This window comes from Petaurus breviceps, unplaced genomic scaffold (genome assembly GCF_028583685.1).
Source record: "Petaurus breviceps papuanus isolate PSGF00001 unplaced genomic scaffold, PetGlider_PUasm1.0 171, whole genome shotgun sequence".
Taxonomy (NCBI): domain Eukaryota; kingdom Metazoa; phylum Chordata; class Mammalia; order Diprotodontia; family Petauridae; genus Petaurus; species Petaurus breviceps.
Window position 1 is genome coordinate 7,173,233 of NW_027185754.1, and position 16,768 is coordinate 7,190,000.

Consider the following 16,768-nt stretch of genomic DNA (forward strand, 5'->3'; position numbering starts at 1 on the left):
TCCTTCCTTTAATAGCACAGCTCTTAGGGGGAAAAGAAAAGGCTGTCTATGCCTTTATTTCCTATCTTCCCACTCACTTCTGAGCTCCTTGATATCTGGTTTCTGACTTCATCAATCAACCGAAACCAGTCTTTCTAAAGTTATTAATGATCTCTTTATTGCAAAATCTGCTGACTTTTCCTTAGTCTTCAACCTTCTTGACCTTTCTTTGCAGCATATGACACTGCTGATAACCTTCTCCTCCTAGATACTCTCTCCTCTTTGGGTTTTCAGAGCACCTATCTCTCATTTCTCTGGTTTTAATTTGTAATTTCTGTCTAACTGTTCCTTCTTTATCTCCTCTGCTCCATCACCTTCCATACTCCAATCCTTAACTGTAGGTGTACTCCAAGATTCTATCCTGGATCCATTTCACTTCTTTCTCTCTATTCTCTCTCTCACCCATCAACTCTCATGGGTTCACTTATCCTCTCTAGACAGATGACACCCAAATTTCCATATCCAGCCATGGTCTCTCTCCAGAGCTATAGTCCCATGTCTACAACTTCCTGTGATACATTTAAAATTTTCTGTCACATAGGCATCTCAAACTCAACATGTCCAAAATAGTACTCATTATCTTCCTCCCCACTCCTAAATCAACTCCTATTCTATACTTTCCTAGTTCTGTTGTGTATGCCAACATCCTTCCAGTCACCCAGGTTTACAACCTGAACCATTCTAACCCCTCACTCTTTCTTTATACCCCTACATCCCATTAGTTGCCAAGGTCTTATGGCTTCTCCCTTCATAACATCTCTCACATATATCTCTTTCTTTACACTCATATGGCCACCATGCTTGTTCATGACTTCATAACCTCTCCTTCCTGGACTAATGCAATGACCTTCTAGTTGGTTTCCCTGCCATAAGTCTTTCCCTTCTCTATTCTATCCTCTACACAGCTGCCATTGACCTTCCAAAAGCACAGACAGGACTATGGCACTCCCTTGCTCAGTAAACTATAGTGGCTGTCTGTTATCTCTGGGATAAAATATAAATTCCTCACACAAAACTAGCTGTGTGACCTTGGGCAAGTCACTTAACCCCAGTTGCCCTACTTTCCCCCCTCCAAAATGCAAAAAGCAAAAAAAATATATACATATATATATAAATTCCTCTGTTGGATATTTAAAGCCCTTGATAATAGCTCCAACCTACTTTTCCAGACTAATTAGACATTATTGCTCTCCTCTCACCACCACTCCCTTGGACATATAATATTTCATTTCCATGCTTTTGCCTAAACTATCTCCCATGGGTGACATGCAGTCCCTTCTGCCCTCTGTCTCTTAGAGTCCCTAATTTCTTTCAAAGCTCAAATCGAAAGATACTTCCAATACTAGGTTTTCCTTATTCTCCTGGCTTGCTATTGTTTCCCTTATCTTCCCCCCCAAAAAAAAAATAAAATGTATTTATTTGGTATATACTTTTGTATGTGGATATCACCTCCCCTAATCAAATGCTTTAGAAGGGAATGGATGCCTTTTCCTAGAGGTCTTTGCACAATAGTTTGAGGACCACTTGGGTACACTGTTGCAGGAATTCTTGCTCAGGTCCAGTTTGGTCTAGAAGCTCTGTGAGGTTTCTCCCAACTCTGAGATTCTGTGATCCTATCATTCTAAGATTATATGTGTGAAAATTATTCATGGTTCATTTTTCACTCTGGGTGAACTTCCCTCTCACTACATAGTTCTATAAGGTCTTCTCTATCCCAATTTCCAGTCAATCAATCAACAAGCATTTATTTATTGCCAAGTATGTGACAGGCATTGGGGTAGGTGCTGGGGACATAAAATCAAAAATGAAACCTCTCTGCCCTCAGGGAGCTCATATTCTCTCAGGAACAATATGTGAGGATATAAATGTATACAAAATATGGATGGGTATTTTGTGAGGAAACAGCAGCTATGGCATAGGGAGAAATAAGATGCAAAAGCTTCAACCCACACCAGAGCAGAATAGGAGTCTTTTCTACAATGTATTTAAGAGTTCTCAAAGTACTCAGGACCAAAAACTCACTGTAACATTCATTTACAATGTAGCAAGAAAGAAAAAACTACTTCATAAGCATCAATGATCTAGTCAGAGGTAGATGCTTTCTCAAATTCCTATCAGTTTTAACCTATGTCCTTAACCGGGCTTGACTGCTGGCCTGGGATGTTAAGAAAATGGATCAAATCAAGGACCGACACACATGTTTTCTAAACCACCCAGGATCTGCTCTGAAAATGATAGGAAAAATAACTCATATTTATATAGCAAGTTACAGCTCACAAAGCAAGTTGTTTATAAAAGGAGCTCCCAGAGACAGAGGGTAAGTGCCTAGCCCAAGTTCAAGTTCATATGGCTCATCAGTCATAGATTTAGAACATGAGCCCAGTTCTCCTGACTCCAAGTCAAGGGTGCTTTACCATATACCACATTACACTTCCCGTATCAAAGTTAAACCCTGTATACAAAGGATGGGCCTGCTATCAAAGCTCTGGAGAGCCAAGAGCAACAAGAGAGAAAAGCACCCCTAGCTTCCCAATCCCAGCCCACTGAAATCAGCAGAGAACACAGGAGAAAGACAAAAAGACAGGATTTATGCAGACACCAATAAGACTCCTCTTGTTGGGTCACAACTCTGGGGATTTACAGAGTTCTTTACGATCAAGGATAACTCAAAGTTGTCTTGTTTCCACCTGCTTTAGGTAAAACATTCTTCTCTAAAAACTAATGATAAATCAATGATAAAAGGATCCTCTAGTCCTTCTATTCTGCTTCTGTCCATACTCCACTTTTTCACTGATGGCACAGGAGGTGCTCTAAAGCCTGCTTCTTAATGAACAAGAGACTAGGGGAGGGACAGGGACAGAGACAAGACGGTGGAGTTGCAGGAAGAAGTACAGCAAGCTCACTTATCTCCCCCCACAAAAAAACTCCCCCAAACAGATCTAGAAAATGTATCTAAACAAATCTTGATGGAAAAATTCAAGAAGTCACAGTAACTTGTCAAGCCCAGGTCAACAAAAGGAGACAGAGAGTTCTATGGACCTAGGGATGGGGTCTGGCCAAGTGTGCCCCCTCAGAGTACTCCAGCACCCAGGGACCTTGCCTAAGGTCAAGACAAGATTCCCGGCCTATACCATGCCACTGTCAGCTGTGTCACCCACTACCTAGTTATGAGTCACAGAACCAGTGAACAGAGGAGGGGACCAATGGTAGGTCAGGGTAAGGTACAGTCACAGAACTTGGACAGTGTACTGAGCAAGGAGTAAACTGAGAAACAAGTGGGAGCTCTGTGGCTGGAGCCCCAGGAACACAGCAAGATCTCATTTCTACTTACTAGTGCACTCTGAAGCATACAGAGGAATAATCAGGGAAGCACTCCAGATCAAAGAAAGTCTGCAGTTCTTTTACTCTGAACTAACAGCCTTCCAGCTAGCTGATAGCTGCAGAATCTAGCAGCAATATACTGTTGCTAAGATGCAAACCCAAGTCAAGAACTAAAGAGCTCAGACCAGAGGAACAGTGATCAGCCTTTGCCTTGGGTCAGTCACTTTGAGAGCACTGAAATATTTCAGGTCCCTTGGCCTGAACTGTCCCTGATATCTGAGAAAAACACAACACTCAATACCCCAAGAAAGCAGCAATAGGACTAGCCCAGACTTTTCCTCCACAAGTGCTTAGAATCTGGTCTTAATACAAAGTCTAAAGTCAGAAAGTAAGCTGAATGAATAAGCTAACAAAAAGGGGGGCGTCTCACCATAAAAAGCTATTAAGGTAACAAAGACATAGGGCAGCTTGGTGGCACAGCTGGGGAAGCTAGGTGGCACAGTGAATAGGGGAACAGGAAGGGGGGGAGGGGAGGGGAGGGAAGAGAAGGGAAGGGGAGAGAAGAGAAGAGAAGAGAAGAGAAGAGAAGAGAAGAGAAGAGAAGAGAAGAGAAGAGAAGAGAAGAGAAGAGAAGAGAAGAGAAGAGAAGAGAAGAGAAGAGAAGAGAAGAGAAAAAGGTAACAAAGACACTTGAGATATAAACATAGAAGATAATGACTCCAAAACAAGCAAAATATTAAAGAAAACCATAGCTTGGACACAAATTCAAGTAGAATTTCTGGAAGAGAAAGCAAGAGTTTGTTTTTATTTTGAAGAATTAAAGTTGGGTTTTTTTTTTTAATAAATGAGACAGCTAAAGGGGAAAAAGTGAGAGTCATGAAAGAAAGAATTAGAAATGTAATTAATAGTCAGGCTATATACAATTGGTACAAAATTTTGCTCAAACAATAAATTCCTTGAAAATTAGAATGGAACAAACAGAAATCAGTAATTCCATGAGACAACAATAAATATCAAAACAAAGTCAAAAGACTGAAAAAATAGAAAAATATGTAAGGTAACTTATAGCAAAAACAACAGACATGGAAAAGAGTTGGAGAAAAAATTAAGAATTAAGAACTACCTGAAATCCATGACCAAAAAAAGAGCCTACACATTTTATTTCAAGAAATCTTATAAACAACCAAATCTCTTAGAAAAAGAGAGCAAAATCGAAATAGAAAGAATCTATCAATTACCTACTGAAAGAAACTGAAAAACAAGAACTCTTAAGAACACTGTAGCCCAAATCCAGAACTTCCAGGTGAAAGAAAAAATATCACAAGCAACCAGAAAGAAAGAATTCAAGTCCTGAGAAACCAGTCAAAATCACACAACTTAGCAGCCACCACTACAAAGTAGCAGAGAGTTTTGAATCCAACATCTCAGAAGGCAAAGGGTCTATGTTTTCTGCCAAGAATAACTTACCCAACAAAATTAAGTATAATCCTACAGGGAAAAAGTAAGCCTTTAATGAAACAGAGGACTTCCAACATTCTTGATAAAAAGACAGAGCTGCATAGAAACTTCGAAGTTCCAATATAGGAATTAAGAGAAACATTAAAAAAGGTAAGCATGAATAGAAAATGATAAGGAACTTAACAAGTATAAACTACTTAAATTCTGATATGGGGAAATGAAACATGTTCCCTTTGAAGTTTATCCACATCAGGGGTTTTAGAGGGAGTCTAATTAGATAGAAGGCCTGGGAGTGACTCTGTTATGTATTGATGATCTTAAAAGAAGAATGGAAAGAGAGGGGAACAGGAATACACTGAAGTGGGGTAAGGGTAGAGATTTGAAGAAGGGAAGGGAAAAGGGAAAGTAAGGAAAAATTATCTCAGGTTTGCAAGTTGGAATCTATTATATAGACAAGGGGGAAAGATGATACTTGAAACATCACTGTCATTTGAATTGAGCAAAGGAAGGACAAATATCCATAGTGATATATAAATACATTTCATTCAACAAAGAAATAGGGGAAGTGAGAGAAGGTAGAGCTAGCGGGAGGGTAGATTAAAGAAAGAATTAATCCTAAGCAAAACAAACATTAAGTATGTAGAAAAATATTTATAGTTCTTCTTGAGGTAGCAAAGAATTGGAATCTGAGGTGACCATTCATGGGGAAACTGCTAGATGAGTTATGGTATATAAATGTAATGAAATACTGATATGCTATAAGAAATGATGAAGGGGGTAGTTTCAGAGAAACTGATACTGAGTAAAGTGAACAGAACCAGAGTAGTTTATAGAATGACAATAATATTGTAAAGACAAACAACTCTTATGAGCTGTGATCAGCATGATGATCAACCATGATTCCAAAAGGCTAATGATGAAACATACTGCTCACCTCCTGCCTGAGAGGAGCAAGACCCAGATTACAGAATGAAACACACACACACACACACACACACACACACACACACACAGTATAAATGTGTATAAAATGTGTTTGTATATATTTATATATTTTTCTTTTGCAAATGGGCAATGTGGAAATTTGTTTGGTTTGGTTATACATGTTTATAATGGGGATTTTGTTTTTCTTTTATTCTTAATAGGAGAGGAGAACAAAAAGGCAGATTTTTGCTAATTGAAAAAAATAAAATTTAATAATAAATTCTTATTGGCTGGAAAATAAATAAATAACAGATTAAGAATAGGGGAACTTGTTGCTAAATGATGTGATCTAGAAGAGAAATTCTTTCCCATTTTTTGTGAAGGGATCACTGTATGTAGAACAAGTTTGCATATTGTTGTTTGTATGATATAATTGTACCTAGATTTTTTTTAAAGTAGTTTCTGCCTGCAATAGATTTCATAGGGTTACTAAGCAAGATTAGAAGTGAAAAAAAAAATAAGAAGGAACTATAGCTGCAATGATGTAAAGTAAGTATATCAAAGACAGAGAAGTCTATAGGTGTGGCAATTTCCCTTATAATCAGCTGGTTCGGTAAAAGGGGTCACCCTGGACCTGAAGCAGACTTTTTTTGACAAATTACTGTTTTCTCAGATATCTGCATCATCTCATGCTCTCCTTAAATCTTTGTTTCTGGAGTACCAGGATCAAATGGTTTCACAGTAGAGCTGTAACATTCTAAACGTACCCATAAATTAGGAATGGGTTATCTATTCTTTACTCAAACAACTGTCTGCTTCCATCAGTGCAGCCAGTCAGAAGCTGAGTATCACATAAAATGCCCTAGTTCAAAGCACTTTTCTGTCCCACCTGGCTAAAGAGTCCCTCCCTGGCATAAGGATACAGTAAACACTTAAGACTTACCAGAGTTCCTCCAGCGATATGTTCTTCTCTAGCATTAGACCTAAGGCCTGGGCACCCAGACTGCCAATGTTGTTCCCCACCAGGCTGTATAGAACAGGAACAAGAGGGCAACAATCATTGGATATTCACTTTACTCTGTCCCTCTCAAATTCTCCCACCCCAAATTATTCTCCAACAGGACAAAGATCCCAATATCACCTGAGCCACTTCAAGCTGCGGTGGTCATGTAAGGCAGATGCAAGTGCCTGGGCTCCTTCATCTCCTACTGCATTGCCCCAGAGACTGAAATGAAAAACACCCATGTAAGCCAGCATAACTCCACCTCACGACTCTGGATGAAGGAAAAAGTACCATCTCAAATATTCCCAAGGTTCCATTTGGTTTTCATCCCCTCAAAAGACAAACTATGGTGTAATAATGTTAAGTTTAAATGAAAAAATCAAGAGAGAATTTTCTCTCCAACCCAACACAGGCTGAGGACTCATAAGGAAGAAAATAGGCAGAGCCTGAAGATCTTGGTACATTTAACATTAAGTGAATGACCTGGGAATTTCATGCTGCATGTGAATGTTCTATGACATTACTTTCTCCTAGTTTTCCTTCCACCTCTCTGAGAATTTTCTTGGTCTTTCACTGACTCTTCTTCCTCCTCTCACTCTCTAAGTATCCCAGAAAGCTCCCACTTCAGCCCTCCTGTTCTTTCTCTCCTTTAGTGATTTCATCTCTTCTCAGAGCTTTCTCATCACCTCTATGAAGATTACTCCCAAATCTATTATTCCAGCCCCAAATTCTACCCTAAAGTAAAGTCCCACACTTCCATCTGGATGTTTCTTGCCATTATCTCAAATTCAATATGTCCAAAATAGAACTCCTTTCCCCAGAACCTGATCCTCATCCTAATTTCTCAATTTTTATTTTTGTATTAATATCTTCCTGACCATCCTGCCTCAAAATCTTGACATCATTTTTAATTCTTCCCTCTCCTTCACACTACATATCCAATCAGTTGACAAGCCTTATTGATTCTATTTCCATTATACCTCTTCCTTCATTCCTTCAATCTCATCTCTTTTACTTATTTCTTGTGTGACTTGAATAAGTTACCTAAACTCCCTGAGCCGTTTGCCTGTAAAATAAAGATGTTAGACTAGATGACTTTTGAGGTCCCTTCCAGGTCCTTAATCCAGGATCCTATGATGTTTAACCATTTGAGTCACCCAACTCCTGTTATATACCAGTTTACTGAAATCCTTTTAAAAGCATGAGAGCCAAAACTGGACACGATACTACAGATGTGATCTGACCAACACAGAACAATAGTGAAACTGTCACCTCCATTGTTCAGAACATTAGTCCATTTTTACTGTCCCTTAAGTTAGCATCAACTTTTTTTTTTATGCCTCCTACACAGCTAGCAGTCAGCTGACCCACCCTGGTGCAGTTTCCACATTGACTGCTGCTAAGTCAAGCCTCCCATTTCATTAATGTGTGCATACACACAAATGTATGTATACACATATATGTATATGTGTGTATATGTACATATGTGTATATGTATATGTCATTAATGTGTGTGTATAGAGAGACAGACAGACAGAGACAGCGAGACTGGTAATACTGTTAAGCGAATGTTCTGTGGCAGGTAAGGATGGGCCTCATGACAGAGAGAAAGCAGAAACAAGGACTCTCCCCATTCTCAGCCTCCTATTTTCTCCCTTCAATCCTTATCTCCTTTGGGTATGCCATGCATGAGAGGGAATCCTTTCAATCTCACAGCCAAACATACAGACTGAAACTTCCCAGTATCCTTAGATCCTAATTCTTGCCTAGGAGCCAGCATCCATAACCCAGCTTCCCTTTTTTCATTATCTGCTTCCTTTTCTATCTGCTGAAACCTAACAAAATGAAAGACTAAGGATTCATAATTGTTTCATTACCTATCTCAGTGGTAATCATGAGGAAGGCTTGATATAATTGTGAGTTATACTAATAATTATAATACTTAAAAGGATTACAGAGAGGTAACATGGCAAAGAGAAGAGTCAGAAAGATCTGTGTTCAAATCCTACCATTAACAAATTCTGTCCTGAACAAGTCACTTAATCTCTCAGTGCTCCAGATGACTTTCTATGATTAGAAGATGCACTCCCCTGCCTCACTGGTAGAGGGCATTTCCTCTACATGAATGAAATCACAGGTATAGTCCCATGCCAATAAACGGGTTAGTCTAGAAGACTTACAAGGACCCTCCTAGTTCTAAACATATGCTTCTATGAGAGTCATCCTCAAGTATTTGAATGCCCCCGATATGAAGGAAGGATTAGACTTCTTCTATTTGACCCAGAGGGCAAAACCCATAAATTGCAAAGAGGCAAACTGAAGCTTTTGATGTTAGGAGGGAAAAAAGCTTCCTAACAATTCAAGATGTCCAAAATGAGCTGCCTGAGGAGGTGGTGAAGTATAGTCACAAGGTCAGTCCTCTCTCTTACCCTTTGAGGAAACACCTGGCAATTATTTCTCTGGATCTTAAATCGACTTCTGATATGCACACACACACACATGCACACACGCACACGCACACATTCACACATATGTATATGTACACTCATGTGCACGAAGCATAAAACAATTGAAGATTGACCTGTGGAGGCTCTGAATGGTCTCCTCTTCCCTTTCCTTCCCCAACCTACCCCAAAAACTGAAGAGAATCGTTGTCTTTCAGGCCTTCTGCCAATACCTTGGCTCCCACTGCAGTAATGTGATTGTTCCCCAATCTGGAATTTAAAAGTAATGTGAGTCCACACACCTTGAAAGGCAGGCAGGGATAACTGTAATCATCTTAACCCCAAACATTGCTACATTGCTTTCAGATTTACAAAACACAGAAAACCTGTATATGGCTCCTGATCGCTCTACCAAGCCAAGGGGGTCAGCAGGTTCATTTTATGGAGGCCAGATTAGCCAGGAGAGGACAGGGATAACATGTTCCTGGATCGATTCTGGATTTAGTCACTATTCTTTTGTAAGAAAAAGTAGTCTTTTCTTAACTTGATCATTCTGGCCTTTTTAAAAGTCTGATATAATTTAATTTCCTACCAGCAAGAGGAAAAAAAAAAACATCAAGCAAAGCATAATGAGTATAAGGATGTAGGGAAGGAGAGAGCATCAAAATAGGTGGTAATTTATTCCCAACCATAAGGGAGTGGCCAGACTAGAGAAGATGAGTCATGTTCCTCTTTACTTTAGTCACTGACTTGGTGCCTGTACAAAGACAAGCCTTAAGCTCTTAGGATTCATTTTCCTCTTCTGGAACCTGAATGCAGGTAACATTTAACTGTCACAAAATGCCCTGTCGAGGGGTATGAGACAAGGGAGGGGAAAAAGATGTGAGTATCTGTTGAATGAATCTGGTAGAATGAAGGTATGTTTCTTATAAACTCCCTGAGCCTACTACCTCTATGCCCCAGAGATTGACACTGTGAATTTAACAGAGACCCAGTCAAAGTAGAGGGGAAGGACTTAACCAGGAAAGCACCGAGGAGTCAGAAGACAGAAGCCACATCCTGAAACCTCTTCAGGCAGGTCTTGATCCACCCAGCAACCATGGAGCACATGCTTTGAGTTGCATTTCACATAAGAGGGATGAGCTTAGGACCATAGGATATCATTAGAAGGGAATTCAGAGATCATCTAATAGTCCAGCTCTTATTTTATAGGTGAGGAAACCAAGGACCAGAGAGACATAATAATTTGCTTCAGTTGCAAAGCTGAAATTTGAACTTAAGTTCTCTTGTTCCAAACCCAACACTCTTTCCAAATTCTCTGTTATTTCAAATTATCCAAAGGTGTTTAGGAGCTCAACCTTTGTCTATGAATCCATTTTTTCTTTGCTGTTAATTTCACTGCATGAGGACTGATCCTTCGACCTTGGCCTCATTTAGGAATACCTCAGCTAACTGGCCAGAGAACAAAAAGAGGAAATGAGGGTAGGTGAACAAGTGAATAAGATTAAGTCCAACAAACAAGGGAGGGGAGATGATTATTTGCTTTACTAACTTTTAATGCTTCTCCCAACTTTAAAAACAAGAGTTGTGCAGTGAAGAGAGGGCTGGATTGGAGTCATGGGCCTGGATTCACATTTTGACACTGCCACTTACTACTTATGTGATCTCAGGTTATCCACTTAATTTCTCTGGGCCTCAGTTTCCCATACACAGGCAACCTCGTTTTTCCATCACTGTAAAATGACAAGGTTGAACTAGATGACCTCTAAGACCCCTACCAGCTCTAAATCTACGCTCCCACATAATCAGAAAAACAAGCCAACTGAAAATAATGAAGAAATTCTTAGGGAACTAAGAACATAAATCAGGTCAATTTCATGCTGGTAGGCTCTAGAGCAGAGATACACAGATCATCTAATATCTATGTTGCCTAAGCTACTACTGACCTGAATTGTTATTTCTGTACAGAAAAAAAAAAAAGGGTGCCTGATTAGCTAAATCCCTTCAATTTAATGCTATGGGATGGACCACAGCATCCTTGCATCACAATTTACAGTAAAATCTCAGAACAAGCCCGTAATTGTCACTAATTTAGCACAGTGCCTACACAGCACCCAGATTGTGTGAGACACGTTTTGTTTGGGCAAATGGCCCAGGGACTGTTTGCCCTGGGTGGGGCAAAGAATCATAAGGATAACAAGTCCTAAGGGATATCACACTGTCCCAGGCTTTGCCCAGTTTACCCAATAATCAAGCATTCCATGAATCCTGGAATCTCAAATCATTATATGGTAGCACAAGTCCTAGAACAGTCCAAATTGATTGGATTTGGGCACTTCTACTCCTTAGCTCAAGTGCAAAATCACTATTGGGGAGGTGGGGCAGGGGGCTAGCAGATCTCTCGGGAAATGAATCCCCTCTCCTCACCTCAATGCCAAGAAGTTCTGTTTGTACTTGAGGAGGCTGGCTAAAGAGTGAGTACAGTCATCCGTCAGCTTGTTATTGAACAACCTGAAAGATTTCACAAGAGACACACAGCATGAAAGGAAGGCTAGCACAAACAGGAACCTCAGGAACAAATCTGCATTTGCCTCTTAACTTGTACCTACCCCATTCCCAAAGACAGAAACCCATACTCCAAAGAGCTGAGATCAAGCTCAGTGATAGAAGCCCTACTTACGCAAGCTTCTGAAATTGGTCACACTGCAGAGCTTGGTCAACCAGCCTGCAGATCCCCTGGTCAGAAATGTTGTTATCTCTCAAGCTAAAAAAAAGAGAAAAGAAAAGAAAAAGAAGATGAAGAAATAAAAGAGAGGCAAAGGGTCTTCATTGGATACCTGATAGGGAAAGAACTATTTACTCCATTAAACACTGATTCCTCAGATGCCCCACCCAATCTTTTGGATAGTATTAGAATTGGCTCTAAACACATCTTAATCAATCAATTAACATTTATGCCACATAGTATAACTACTATGTGTCAGGCACTAGGTGCTGAGGATACAGAAAGAGGTAAAAGATAGCCCTCCTTACCCTCAAGGAGCTTATAATCTAAAGAAAGAGACAATATGCAAACAAATACAGAAAAAGCAAGCTACATACAGGATAAAGAGGAAATAATTAATAGAAGGAAGGCACTGGAATGAAGGGGTTGAGGAAGGTTCCTTGAGAACATGGGATTTTAGTTGGGACTCAAAGGGAAGCCAGGGAGGTCAGCAGACAAAGCAAAGGAAGAAGATCATTCCAAGCATGGAGGACACAACAACACAGAGAATGCCTGAAGCTGAGAGATGGAGCATCTCATGTGTGGAACAGCCAGGCCAGAGTCCCTGGATCAAAGGGTACATGTCAGGGAGTAAAGTAGAAGAAGACTAGAAAGGTAGGAGGGGGCTAGGTTATGAAAGGCTTTGAATGCCAAACAGAATATTTTGTATTTGCTCCTGGAGGCAACAGGAAGCCCCTGGAGTTTACTGGGGGGACATGATTTGATTTTCAGGAAAATCACTTTAGTAGCTGAATGAAGGATGGATTGGAATGAGGAGACTTAAGGTAGGCAGATGCACCCCCGCCCCAGCAGGCTATTGCAATAGTCCAGCCACAAGGTGATGAGGGCCTGCACTGAAGTGGTGGCAGTGTCAGAGAAAAGAAGGGGGCTTATTCAAGAGATGTTGCAAAAGTGAAATCAACAGGCCTTGGGACTTAATTTTCATTTGTCCCAATAGTGCAAATGTCTATCCTTCATGAATGGGAGCTGAGTAAATAATAATTTCCAATATTCTTTCAAGAGCTAACTTCCTGGGAATCTCTCAATCAGTAAATGGGTGTTTGGCTTAATTCACTTCCTTTGGCATACATTTAAGTAAATAATACTCAGCCAGAACCAATTTACAGAAGGCTGTTCTGTGTGTGAAAAATCTTTTTAGACTTCATTAGGTCACCCTCACTCTGGACATGAAACCTGTCCACCTCCTGCCAGGAGATCCATCATTATAACTACCTCCAAATGCAGGATGAGGGCAATTGAACCTGAATGGTGATAAAATGATCAGTCCTTGGACTGAAGACCTAAGAAGACCAACAGCACAAGGATTAACAGCTGTTTTACTATCTTCCCTTCCCATTTAATTAAAGATTACTCCCTAGACTATTCAACGAAACAACAGCAAATCCACAACAAAATAAAACAAAAAAACAAGGATAAAAATTATTTCTACAGATTTTTAAAGTTGATTAAAAAAACAAACAACTATGGGGCCATCAACAGACATTCTCTCTTGCCAATTTTCCAATCAAGATCAGAAAGTAGATAAGACATAGAGCCATAATACATAGGAAAGTAACGAATCTGAATATGCTCCCCCGGATTTTATATATAGGACACACTCCAGCAGTTCTGAAGAACTTCAGAAAGGGATTTAAATTTGATGAATGTTTATTAAGCCCAAAATATGTACAAGGTACTATGTTAGGTGTTGGAGCTACAAAGTTTAAAATAAAATAATATCCCCTGCCCTCATGGAGTTTGCTTTTTACAGAATGCTTCTCAATGATGCTGATAGAAACAGTGTCCTAAAATTGAATGGGAAAGGTGAAACTTTTCAGCCTGTAAGTTTTGTGGGAGCAAGCCAGAATTTGGGTTTTGCCCTTCCCCCCCTCTTTACTACTGCCACATCAGCATTAGTGCCCCTTCAAGGGTCTTTTGACCTCCACCCTAGTTTTATCTGCATTAGGCCCCTTCAGGAGTCTTTCCACCACCACCCTTGTATGCCACACCCTTATCAGCATTAGGCCCCTTCATAGGTTTTCGACCTTCACTCTGGCTTGTGATCTTTTTCCCTCCCTTGCTTAATGACATGAACAATACCTTGGTTCCCTGTCTGGCCCCCCAGCCAATAGGAGATAGTGGCGGGCTTCTTTCTTATCTGCCATTCAGTTAGATTTCACACCAAGACTGAGAGCCCACCTCCCAGACAATGGGAGAAGGGGAGGGGCGGGCGATGCAGAGCTTGACTTTGTTAGGGTATAAATTCTTGTTCTATCTTTTGTTATATGCCTCATTCTGATGGTTCATACAGGTGGAAGGGATAAACTTCCTGTTCCTTCCCCAAGATACCTCTGACTTAATTTTTCTGGGTAAGGGATTTTGGGGGCCCCACACAGCGTTAAAAATAATATTAAGGGTTGCTTTACTAGTACTTTGTGAAGCTCCTAGTTTATTCTGTAACCTGAAAGTGCCCTGAAGTCCTTTCCCTCCCTTATCTTGAACCTGTACCAAAAGAATTGCTTTTGTCTCCCTTATCCTGTGTTTCCTGGGTCCTTTAATTTTTTAAACTGTATCCTCCTGTTCTGTCCTTAAATCCTTACACCATAAAGAATTCCCATTTGTCTTCTTTATCCTATGACATCCTGTCCTGTCTTTAATCTTTAACCTTGATAAAAACCTCTAAAGATACATCATCATTCAAAAACCTCTATATAAGCATAATTCCCCAAATATCAGAGTCTCACTTAGCTTTCTTGCTATGGAGGCCCATGATGCTGATGGGGTACCTGGGGTCTAGGTCAAACCAACTTGTAAAACTAGTCCGTGAAGTTGTAACTGCAATTTGTCCTTTCCCAACCTTGAGCTCTGCCCCTTCTCCCTATCCCACACTCCACCTAGGCAACACCCAGTGACCCCTTTTGTTCTTACTTAATCTCTTGATTTCTTCCCAGGCCTGGCCCATACCCTCCTTTGTCCTTGCCTTTTGTCTCCTTGATCTGGCCCAAATCTTATCTAAACTATCTATTCACATGCTCTTCTTGGTCAGCTCTGACCTTTGTCTATGCAGTGAGGCCCCTCCCGTCGGGTCAGCCCTGACAATGGCAGCCTTACCCTTTAAAGGTAAAAGCATGTACCCCTCTCACTTGCAGGTCCCCTAAAGGACTCTTGCCCGGAAGCGTAACAATAAACTTCTACAACTCTCACTCCAATTAAGCCTGAGACCTTGAATTCTTTCCAGACGATATTGCAGGTTTTCTGGTCTTAGATAAGATCAGAATTCCTGCTGAACCTATTGGGATCCCATCCCCCATCAATGCTTTTTCACAGAAAATAAAAAGCTCCCTTTGGCTAAAAGAGAAGGTCTATGTGAGTTCTTTCACACTAGAACCAGCTCTCCCAACTCTAAACCTCATCATTAATAAGGTTTTCAAGAGTCCTAGTCTAAAGACTGACATATTATAACATATCAAATTTCTTGTCTTTTTTTTTTTGGAGGGCAATTGGCGTTAAGTGACTTGCCCAAGGTCACACAGCTAGTTTTTGTGTTAAGTGTCTGAGGCCACATTTGAACTCAGGTCCTCCTGACTCCAGGGCCGTCACTCTATTAACTGTGTCACCTAGCCACCCCAAATTGCTTGTCTTTTCAATGAGGAGGGGTAGAGAGGGAGAAAATTTAGAACTAATTTTTTTTTTAATGTTAAAAACTTTTTACATAGAAATGGAGAAAAATAAAATGTCTGGGGAAAAAATGACATAAGAAATGACGCTTTGTTAGAGGGATGGAGTATACCATTTTGCAGCCTTATCCTATTTAATAGAAAAAACAAATTAAGGAAATGTGTACAATGCACCCTGTGGTTTGCTATGTTTATAGATAACTGTAGCTATTTCAGTCCATAATATCCTCCTGCAGCAGCAGAAATAGAAGCTAACCAACAAGATCCTACTGTGCGCCACGGATGACATAGGTGCTCGGGTTATAAATACAGGAGTAAGATGGGGTAGAACACAACATGATTAAATTCCTAAAGGAAAATCAGTTTGCTCATCTGAGCCAAGACATCTAGGCCACCATTTCCTTGGATTTTGAAAAATAAAACCATACTCACGGCCTCTAATGAACTCTCTTGGCATAATTCAGAGGAAGATGGGCATAGCTTCTTGGGGATGGGGAAAAGTCTGGCACAATAGAAAGCAGACTTGTCACAAACTCATTGTTTTGTCCTCCCTAAAATAAAGTGGTTGAGCTACTTACTACCTATATGACCTTAGGCAAATAACTTAACCTCTCCTAGCCTCACTCTTCTGGTCTATAAAATGAGATGGTTGTGATGAGGTACAGGCTCTGGGAACCCCCCTAAACTCTCCTGAGGTCTTCCCATTGATGAGGCATTTGCCTGAGGGCATAAGCCTTCCCCAGCAATTTCCCACCCTATATTCTCCCAAAATATCTATGCCCAAATCTGTTACCCTGAAACTAGGCTAGCCCTCTATTGTCTGTCATCTCCAGGTAGCCTCCAGCTACTTCTCACCCTTAATCTCTTATTACTGGATTCCCAGACTGGAAATGGAAAGCTCGGAATCCTAGCCACTAGACAGGAACCATAACATGTTGAGGTAAAGGATTTAAGAGTGTGTGAGACCCCAGAATACCAATAAGCCAGGTCCTGCCGGAATGAATTCAATTCAAGTCTTCTCCCAGCCAAAAGCAAAGTTTATCTGTGACCGCTTGTGTTGGACAAGAGGGCCAGAATAATCTGACACAAAGTGAGTCTGGGCTAGATAATTCTCTAGCCTCTTCATGGAGGCAAGATG

At 40.4% G+C, this 16,768-nt stretch overlaps 1 protein-coding gene across 4 annotated transcripts in view; it reads right to left on the minus strand.

The window, feature by feature from the left end:
* Positions 1-16,768, minus strand: part of NOD2 (nucleotide binding oligomerization domain containing 2) — a 48,478-nt gene that overhangs the window by 12,183 nt on the left and 19,527 nt on the right. For all 4 annotated transcript variants that reach the window (XR_011167286.1, XM_069082519.1, XM_069082518.1 and 1 more), the window contains 5 exons: positions 11,870-11,953; positions 11,617-11,700; positions 9,376-9,459; positions 6,884-6,967; positions 6,686-6,769 (listed from right to left, as the gene is read on the minus strand). Coding sequence is in view for 3 of the 4 variants with exons in the window: in XM_069082519.1 (XP_068938620.1) it covers positions 6,686-6,769; positions 6,884-6,967; positions 9,376-9,459; positions 11,617-11,700; positions 11,870-11,953 (420 nt within the window). In the remaining variant the exon portion in view is untranslated. The remainder of the gene's footprint in view (positions 1-6,685; positions 6,770-6,883; positions 6,968-9,375; positions 9,460-11,616; positions 11,701-11,869; positions 11,954-16,768) is intronic.